This window comes from Acomys minous (assembly GCF_964271855.1).
Source record: "Acomys minous genome assembly, chromosome: 12".
Classification (NCBI taxonomy): Eukaryota; Metazoa; Chordata; class Mammalia; order Rodentia; family Muridae; genus Acomys; species Acomys minous.
This window is the reverse complement of record NC_140493.1, coordinates 5,546,257-5,556,401: the sequence shown is the minus strand read 5'-3', so window position 1 is coordinate 5,556,401 and position 10,145 is coordinate 5,546,257. Positions and strand designations below refer to the sequence as shown.

At 52.7% G+C, this 10,145-nt stretch overlaps 1 protein-coding gene across 2 annotated transcripts in view; it reads right to left on the bottom strand.

The window, feature by feature from the left end:
* Positions 1-367: 367 nt before the first annotated feature.
* VDR (vitamin D receptor) overlaps positions 368-10,145 on the bottom strand; it is a 52,151-nt gene continuing 42,373 nt past the window's right edge. For both annotated transcript variants that reach the window (XM_084803183.1, XM_084803184.1), the window contains exons 8-10: positions 5,260-5,411; positions 4,943-5,059; positions 368-3,731 (exon numbers count right to left, since the gene is read on the bottom strand). In XM_084803183.1, coding sequence (XP_084659309.1) covers positions 3,472-3,731; positions 4,943-5,059; positions 5,260-5,411 — 529 coding nt within the window. In that variant the 3' untranslated portion in view covers positions 368-3,471. The remainder of the gene's footprint in view (positions 3,732-4,942; positions 5,060-5,259; positions 5,412-10,145) is intronic.

Here is a 10,145-nt window from a genome sequence, read left to right as displayed (position 1 = left end):
TCACGTGGTTTTCATTCTTGATGAAAGCTCTTTGGCAAGTGCACCCCCCAACCCTAGTGTTCAACACATTAGGCCAAATACTTCTTGGCGCTAGAGCACTCTGTGATCCAGCACCTCAGTTTCCCCAGCTCCCTCAGATCCTCCTCAGGGTGGCAGCAAGACTGCCTATCATTTGTCACACCAATTCACTCTGTAGGGGGCAGTAGAACATTATGGAAAATAAAAGGCCGTGGGAGATAGCTGCCTGCCCAGGTCTAAGTTCCACCCATCACTCAGCACCAGGGTAGCTTTGGGCACCTAGTCCCCTCTGCCATTCGAGGACAGTACTAGCACATCTTTCACGGGGCCCTCATAAGGATCAAGCAAGTCAGTTTTCATGAGGCATTTATTTACAGCGTTACTTGTCACAAAGAAAGTGCTATGCAAATGAGCATTTCTTATTACCATTGGCAAAGCTTTATCATTGGCTTATTTGGCAAGCTCCTGGAAAACATTTTTTGGTTTTCTCTTTGGAATTCTCTTAGGAAGCTCATCAGAGCCTTCTGCTGATGTGTGATGTCTGACGTCCACCAGATTTGGCATTTATCCCAACAGCTCTGTTGGCCTGGTTTGGACTCCCCTACTTTCTTCTACGCAGGCTGCAGGAGGATTCTCCTGTCTTGGGAACTTTTGTTGATTTTTTTGTTTTGGTGTCTATGTCCCTTCATGTCTAATAATTTGCCTCAGAAGTGTGAGCTCTTTCAAGGCCCACTTTGGTATAAACTAGATGATGCCAGCCCCTCTTTGTCGCTTCTGAAACCCACGGGGCCCTGTTTTCTTTTCCTCCTGGCTCCCAGGTACCCCTCTAGTAGGCCCCCGGGCTGAGGAACTGGTACTCTTGGGGTGTGCTAATATACAGGGCCTCTTCAAATCCTGTCTCAACCACCAGAGCAGTGGGGACAGGCTCAATATAGAATGGCCCAAGGCCATAAATTCAGATTGTCTCCAGGCCTGGGGATGTTTCTAATTGTAAGAGCCTGGGGAACCCACACCCTCCCCTAACATCAGGTTCTCGCTACCAAGGGGCTGAACGAGCCTAGCAACGCTCAAACTTCCCCTCCCATTGACTAGTAAGCTGCATCAGTGTATTCTGCTGCTAAATCAAGGATCTCTTTAGTCTTCTGTGCAGCAACAATTGTCAATGTATAGTATTTTCATACACCACACACACACATACACACATGCACCACACATGTACACATACCCACACCACACACATGCCATACTCACCCCCACACACCACACACACACCACACACACATGCCATACCCCCCCCACATCATACACACACACCACACACACACATGCATACACACACACCACACACAAATACACACATATTCCACACACACCACACATATCACACATACACACCACACACACACCACACATGCATACACACACCCCACACCACACACACACACCACACATGTGCACATACCACACCCCCCACATACACACACGTACACACACACACACACACACACACTGCTCTGAACCAGGTGCTGCCACCCTTGGTGTTAGAACATAGTACAGGTCGGGTCCAATTCTGAAAACAACTCTGATGCAGTAGATTTAAAATGAAGCCTCTATAGGCCATTCTGCAATACGGGAATGTGGCGTTTAGCTGTTTCTCTGGTTGGATTCTGGGAAACATAGGGCTAGGTGGACACTAATGGTTCCTGCAATGCAATGTTAAATCTGTTTCATCCCAGGGTTTTTAGGGAATAAAAAATGTGGATGGAAGAACACATCTGGGGCTCATGGGACCAAGTTCCCACTGACCTTATTGGTACTCGCAATGTGTCTGTGTCCCCCAAATCAAGCATTCCTTTGAAGGACTTTCTATGAGTCCCTCTGTGGAAAGAACCTCTTCTGGAAGGGTCCCCCAAACCTACAGCCCATGATCAGTGAGGTGTGCACTTGGGGTTGAGTGAGATCAGGGTTCCAAAGTCCTGGGCTGCTCTGCAGGAAGAAACAGAGTTTGCAGATGTGTGCCTAGCCCGACACCTGCCCATCTCACAGGCTACCCTGACTTTTGGGTGGTGGAGTGAGAGTCATGAAGAGCTGGCCCCATAGCACGGTACCGCACATGTGCTGACTCCCCGCCCCCACCGCGCCACCCATCTCCTGGGGTGTGGAGTGTTCACGTCTGGCTTTACATCTGAAAAATACGCTTGGAGGGCCACCCGGGAAACTGTTGGTTTTCCTCCGTCCCATTCTATTGGAGAAAAGGTAGCTCCCATAGGTAAGGGAGGGGGGGGACACTGCTGCTCCAAGTGGGAGTGATGGAGAAGCCGAGATGACCTCTGGGGTATGCTTGGTGGTCAAATTGCCAGGCCCTGGGAGGCCAAAGAAAAAGGACCTGCTTTCCTGGGTAAGTGGTAAGGCACTGGCAGGGTAAGGGGTGAAGACAGGGCTGGGGGTTTTCTGAAAGTTGGGGACAATTTGGTCCTGATACATCTGTAGGTGAGAGGAGAGATCCCAACAGCTCTAGGCTTCGGAGCCCTCGGCGAGATGACAAGATGGACCTCTAACCCATCGTCCTGCTGAGAGGCTGGCTTTGTCTGTTCTTCATTACCTGGGCCCTGTCTTCCCTCCCTGGGGCCTATCCCAATGGCGGTTTCTAGGTCCCTGGTTCTGGGGATGTGGAAGAGCCCCACTGTCCCAGAGGTGCTGGCCCTGGGGAATTACCACGGCCAAACCTCAAAGGTGGGGCCTGTAGGGCTAGGTGAGGACTCCTTGCTTAGCACGGTAGTGTACTTGCGCATCTGGCAGTGAATGAGTTTAGAGTTGCCAAGGCAGAGGAAGGAGGCCCCACCATGACCTATTGTCCTGGGACGGAACAGCACAGACTGGGAGCAGGATGGGATGGGATGCAGTGGGATCGTGGGTAGGTTGTGTACCCATTGTAGGTAGGCATGGGTAGGAATTCCCACCAGGTTCTGGGCAGGTAGGGCTGGAGTTGGGGGTTGGTACAGGTACCTGTCCCTGAGGAATGGGCACATCTCTCCTGCCTGCCTTCCCTGACACAGGCAGTAAGCCCCTTGTGGTGGTGGTGGTGGTGGTGGTGGTGGGGCGGGCATCCCTAGGCAGGGCTCTGCTTTTCAGCCTCTGCCCTCTAACCCGGCTTGAGTTTCTTTGTCAAATAAACAGCAGCCTCTCATAACTGAGGTCTGAAGGGACGGGGTGGGGGGTGGGGAGTGGGGGTGGGAAGGTAGGTGTGGGGGGGTGCACAACCTGTAGTCTGCAGGAAAGGGAGGCCTAGGGTTAGGCTGGGCAGGAGAAAGGATGGGCCAGACAGATATGGGCAACGGCAGAGGCAGGACTGAACTCCAGGAGGGGCAGGAGGCGGCTGCAACCAGCCCAGGGCCTAGGCACAGGGCCCTGAAGGAGCGGCCCCTCCCAGGCCCCACTTGCAGGCTAGCCTGGTCAGGAGATCTCATTGCCGAACACCTCTAGCACAAGGGGCGTGAGCTTCATGCTGTTCCCCGGCTGGAAGGAGAGGGAACGGTACTGTTTGGAGTGTTCCTCGTTGAGGCTCCGCAGGTCAGCCAGCTTCTGGATCATCTTGGCGTAGAGCTGGTGGCCGCCTGGGGGAGGGTGGCGGCAGCGGATATAGGTCTGCAGTGTGTTGGATAGGCGGTCCTGGATGGCTTCAACCAGCTTGGCGTCCTGTACCCCAGGTCGGTCTGTGCCGCCACAGGGGACGGAGGAAGACACAGGGATGTACTCAGCCCTTGATTCTCTGGTTCACAAACATCCACCCAACACAGGTAACCCCCCATGTCAGCATCCCCCTCACTACAGCCTCTGCATTGGGGACTGAATCCTTCCATGGGCTCCTCTGGTCCTGTCCCCCCCCCACCCCCCTCTGCCTCACCTCACTCCTCCTGTCCCTTGGTTCAGTCCTTCTTTGGTGTCCAGGACCTCCACACTCAACAGATTCCGCCCCTCCCTCCCACTTTGCCTGGAAACCAGCTCTTGTCTCTTTCCCTGACTGACTGACTGACTGACCCATCAGGGAGCGGACTCAGAGCTCTTCCTGAAGAAGGCTGTTCCTGACCTCCACCTCCATGCCCCGAATATACATCAGGACCACTCCTGTAGCACTACATCATCTTCATATTCAACTCTCTCCTCATATTACAAATGAGTTGCTACTGGCATTCGTCTTCCCCTTAACCTTTACGGGAGAGAATCTGTCCTGTTTGCTGTGAATCCTGTGCCTTACCCAAGGTCTGGCCATAGTAGCTGCTCAGTAAATCATTACTGAGCATGTGAGTGAGGGAGTCCATGCCATCTGGGCAGCAGGAGGGAAGGCTATGTCCATCCAAGGCCCTGCAGCCTTGGTATTTCCGGGCACAGGCCACTAGTTTGTGCCCTATGCACACATGGCCTAGGCTGAGTTGGCACTGTGTCCTTTGGGTTTAAGCACCAATATAACATCTCCAAGGCTAGAACAACTTCCTTCTCAGTCTCGCCCCACCCCCAACCCCCAATTGTGTCACAGCCCATGTCGTCCAAAGTCAACCCAGGCAGAAGCATCCATTATTCTCCAGGGACTTGTGTCCTGCCTCTGAGGAGCCTCAGGTGACTGGAAAGGTCACCCAAGGCCACCCAAGCACAGAGTCTAAGTACCGGCAACACCACGGCCTATGTATGGCTTGTGGAGCCCTGTTTATCTGGTTCCTCAAAGTCCCATGCATCACCTCGAGCGACCCCTCCATATGTCATAGGGCCAATGCAAACCCAGCTAAACAAGCATTTCCTTGTTGGCCTCTCTTGCCTGCTTCTCCCCCGCCCCCAGAATGCCCTGCTGGTTCTGAGCAAGGCCTCTGCCAAGTCCCATCCCCATTCTGTCCCAGGCCTCTCAGTCCCTCCCTTCCAGGCTCCTCCGTACCTGGGGACACAATGCAGATCGCCATGAGTAGGACGTGCTCTTCTTCGTGTAAGTTCAGCTTCTTCAGTCCCACCTGGAACTTTATGAGGGGTTCAATCAGCTCCAGGGTGTGCCCCGCTGTGAGAAGGAAGAGCCACGGTGAGCGTAGAGGCACCCACCCTACCTGAAGCCCCCCACCCCACTGCCCCCCTGGCCTCCCCCTCCCTTTCCTTCTCTGTTGTTTCCCAGCCCCCTTCCATGTGCCTGGCCCCCTAGTCCCAAGAGTCAGGAGGCAGAGTCGGGGAGCAGGAGAAAGTGGAGGTGGAGTCCAGCCGCACCTTTGGTGACATCGGTGACGTCATACTTGTAGTCCAGGCCGCCACAGTCCCAGGACATGTCATCCATGGTGAATGACTGGTTGGAGCGCAACATGATCACCTCAATGGCACTTGACTTAAGCAGGACGATCTGGTCGTCAGAGGTGAGATCCCTGTTGGAGGAAGGCAGGGAGGGAGGGGGTCAGGCCACCAGGAACAATCTTCAAGTCACAGGCACCTGCCTGAGGTTTGGACAGAGGTATAACTGCTGGCTGACCAGCGTGTGTCTGGCTCGTCCATCAAGGTAAGGGAAGGTAGGAAAAAGAATATGTCTGGAGGCGGGAGGAACTCCTCAAGGCTGTCCCAGTGGCTCAGTGACCGATAGCTGAAGCTGCTATGGGCAGGGAGGGACAGCCAAGGGATGCTTCCTGCGTTGTGGCAGGCCACACAGGTTTACAAAAGGTGGAGCCGGAGTCACTGGCAGCACCTTCTGTGTTGTCTCCTCTTCCAGCTGTCCAGTCCCCCTCCGTGGCAACCTTAGGTAACTCTGTCTCCAGGACACCTTGAGCCCCTGACTTCATTCCTGCTCCCGCTAAGATCGCTCTGGCTCAGAGCGCCATCGTTTTTGTTTTTGGCGTATGTGTATGTTTGGAGGCCAGAGGTTGATGTCCAATGTGTTCTATCAAGTAAACATCGAGTTTGGAGACAGGGTCTATTCCTGAACCCAAAGCTTGCTGGTTCAGACCGACTGCCTGGCTGCTGAACTGGCTCTAGGGTTTTAGATGCACACTACCACATCTGGGGTTTTTTTTTGTGTGTGTGTGGGGGGGTGGGTGTTGGGGACCCCGGTGGGTGTCTGAATTCAGGGCCTCGTGCTTGCACATCAGGCGCTTGACCTACTGAGCCATCCCCACAGCTGAGGTGGTTAGGACAGGAATGTTCCCGTTCAAACATATATTTGAATGCTCAGTCACTGGGCTCTAGAGCTGTTTAGGAAGGATCGAAGGGTGTGGCATTGCTGGAGTTAAGTTTGTTGGAGAAAGTGTGTTACTGTGGGTGGGCTTTGAGGTTTCGAAAGCCCAAACCAGGCTCAGTGGTTCTGTCTCTGCCTGTGGATCCGGGGTGCAGAGCTCCCAGCCACTGCTCCAGCACCATTTGGATCCGGGATGCAGGGCTCCCAGCCACTGAGCCAACACATGTGGATCCAGGATGCAGAGCTCCCAGCCACCGCTCCAGCACCACGTGGATCCGGGATGCAGGGCTCCCAGCCACTGCTCCAGCACCATGCAGATCCGGGATGCAGAGCTCCCAGCTACTGCTCCAGCAGCAAGCCTGTCTGCTTCCTGCCATGATGATCAGGGACTGACCCTCTTCAAAGGTAAGCAAGGGCCCTGTTAGATGCAAGAGTTGCCTTGACCATAGAGTCTGTTCATCGTGTTCAATAGAATGCTAAGACAATATCCCTCTCCATGGTTGTGCATATAGGCTTGTGCAATAGCCTCCTACTGTAATCCCAGAGAGAGGCTCGAGTCTCTCGTCCATCTCTCCTATTGCTGCTACAGGACAAAGTTATCCTTATGCCCAAGAGCCTCCTTAGGATCGAACACTCCAAAACCAAGCCCAGACTCCACAATTTGGCTCTGGTTGGTCCTCCCAGCCCTCTTTTCCTTGGCAAACACCACCACGACCCCATCCTTGCAACACAGGGGCCACTCAATTGCTACGCACTCCTACACATGGTGCCTTTGAGGACACACAGGTTCAGTTTAGCCTTTTTTATTACCTTATTCGTCTTGTGTGCATGTGGAGGGGTGTGTGCGAATGAGCCACGGGCACATGGGTGGAGGTCAAAGGACAACCTGGGAGAGTCTCTTCTTTCCTTTTACCATGTGGGGCCCCTGGTTTGAACTTAGGTTTCTCTTTTCGAACCATCTCACCAGGTTCAGAAACACCTTCTTTTAATGCTCTGTCACACCTTTCTGGTCCTCACACCGGTGTGATCTCCCATGGAGTCCCCACCCCCAGCAGTCTGGCTGAATTGGCAGGGCGATTCTTTGTCGCTTACCAGGGTATATCATGGTGCTCAGCTCTGACTTTTCCCTCCTGTGCTTGCCTTTGCCTCTGCCTGTTTTTCGTACCAGATCCTGGGGGTTTTAGTAGCCCAGCTGGCTGGAGTTTCTGTTGCCTCCCAAGAGCTGGGATTACCACTCCCAGCCCTAACTTTTGTTTGGAAGTTACTTGGAAGCCAACACCATCTCTTAATTGTCTTATTGTTCCTCAGAGAACGATTGCCTGATTCCTGAATACAACAGGATCAATAAACATGTTGATGCCACAAGAGCCGATCATTGCTCTGCTCTGAGTCAAGAGCTGGGCTTGTCTGAGCAATGGCAGGGGAAAGCAGGTCCATTAGGCCAACTTGCTTCTGGCTTTCCCTCCTTTTCCCTTCCTGACTGTCTTCTAGACTGCTCTGTAGGCGTCTCCTGTGAACAGGCTACGACGCTTTCTGTAGCACGTTTAGCACATGAGTGCAAGAAACTTCTGATAGATGGTGGGACGTGGAAGGCTTCCATGGTTAGGTGGCTAGGTAAGGGTCAGGATGGAGACATTCCACAGGTACCACAGCTGGGGCCTCCCACTGGAAACTGCCTGGCCAGCTCCAGGGCAGCATGCTTGATGAATGGCTGTGACACGGCCTCTGTAGATTTCTCTGAGAGCCAAGCTCACAGCCTCTGGATCCAGCTGTGAGGCTGGCAGCTCCTGCATCAATAGCTTCTGCTTCTTCTTCTTCTTCTTCTTCTTCTTCTTCTTCTTCTTCTTCTTCTTCTTCTTCTCCTTCTCCTTCTCCTTCTCCTTCTCCTTCTCCTCCTCCTCTTCCTCCTCCTCTTCCTCCTCTTCCTCCTCCTCCTTCTCCTGAGCTATAACCAATAGGACCATCCAGTTGTGCATGTTCTGGTGGCACACAGAACCACTCCTTAGCTGTGAGAACTCCTAACTGTAGTAGTAGCTAACTGAATATTTTTATTTAAAAAAATTATCGATTGTTACTGTTACTATTGTGTGTGAGAGATGGGGCGTGGGGTGCACATGTGCTATGACATACTTGTGGAGGGCAGAGGAAGACCTTTGGAGAATCAGTCTTCTCTTCTTTTTCTTCCGATATGGATTCTGGGAAATTGACCTCCAGGGGTCAGGCTTGGACTGGCAAGCACTTTTATCTCACCAGTCCTGTTTTGGTTTGTTTGTTCATTTGTTTTTTGTTTGTTTGTTTGTTTGTTTTGTTTTAATTAAAGAGAATTACTGTGTCTTTTTATCTTTGACAAGCAAGTTAACAATATGGTATTTAAACACCTCTAAATACTCAGCTACACATTAAAAAGTAAAAACTAACTGGGTGTAACGATAGCATTCAGGGTCTGAAACAAGGGGATCAGTGTGAGTTTGAGTCCAGCTTGGGCTATACAGTAAGTTCCTGACCAGCCTGAGCTCCAAAGGGAGACCCCTGTTAACAAAACAAACACTAACAGTGCCTCCATTTGAGTTCTAGCTCACTATTAAATCTTTGAGAAATAAGAAGAAGTATAAAAGCAAATAAAAAGCCGGCTTATCTCTTAGCAGGCTCTAAGATGCTGCATCACAGTGGTACACAAGGCGTCGTGGTCACTTCTCCCTTCTGCTGTTCCCTCTAACTGGGAGGATGGTCTTTGCTCCATCCAGGACAGGTGTGTAGAAGTGAGCAGTCATGCCTGCCACTGCCGTGAGGGGAACCTACAATGACGACACCACACTACACACCCACAGCTGGGGAGTGCAGGGCCTTGCTAAGCAGTACCCAGGAAACTGGAAAGGAACTTTGCTGTGCTAAGGCAAGCTCAGGGTCCAGCCAACAGCCGTCTCTCCCAGCCTACTGTCAGCCACAACTCAAAGCCGTGGCCACTTCTGGGCACCCGAGGTGTACTCTGGAGCTATGCTGCCGTCTGGCCAGCCCCTCCCTGCCTGTCTTCCCACGGCATTGTACCTCCAGCAGGTTTCCAGCTTTGTTCTTATCTCTTGGCAGCCATTGTTTACATGTCTATCTCTCCCATCAGACACTGAGTCCCTGGAGGCCAGAGATGGTGTTCTAATCTACGTCTGTCCCTCACAGTTTATACAAGACAGCAGCCGGATGGAAGGATAAATGATTCTGTGTGTGTGTGGGGGGGGGGGAGCAGAGGGCGAGGGGACCACTGCAACCTCCTAGCCTGTGGCTGGATAAGGAGTCTCCTCCGGAAATGGAAGTGGCTTCAGGTTTCAGGCATTTAGATTCTGATGCTGGGCTGGGGCAGCTGTGGCCTTGCACCCTAACTCACTAGGTACAGCCGCCTGGGCATGCTCAGCCTGTATCCATGGCTACTCCTGGCTGACACCACCTCCTCCATGCATGTCTTTTTTTTTTTTTTTCAGTACAAGGAGAGAGGTTTGTGGGTGAGCTGGAGCAGACTGAAGGGTGGGAGGCAGGAGAAGGGAGCACAGCCAAGGGTACACCCCTGTGCCGTGCACACCCAGAGCAGCCTATCAAGTCCTGCCCTAGGCTGGACCCATGCCCAATGCTGAAGTCCCACCCCATCCCCACTCCCCTCACCCACACAGAAGTCTCATCCTGCCTCTCCCCACCTGTCTCCCTCCCCTTCAGGCAACAAGATCAAAGCTGCCAGGGATGCAACTACTGTTCTAAGAAAAACACAACCCCGTGGTGTGGAAACCACAGGCCCAGGGAGCTGCCGGGCTGGCTCATCGCCAGCTGCAGCATCCCTTCTGTCTAGTCAGGGTATCCACATTTGTGTACTCTGGCGAAGGCCCGGTATATATTTTTTTCTGTCATAAGGCACTGTGCTCTGAGACTCCTCAGGCCATGCTGAAGAAAGAGA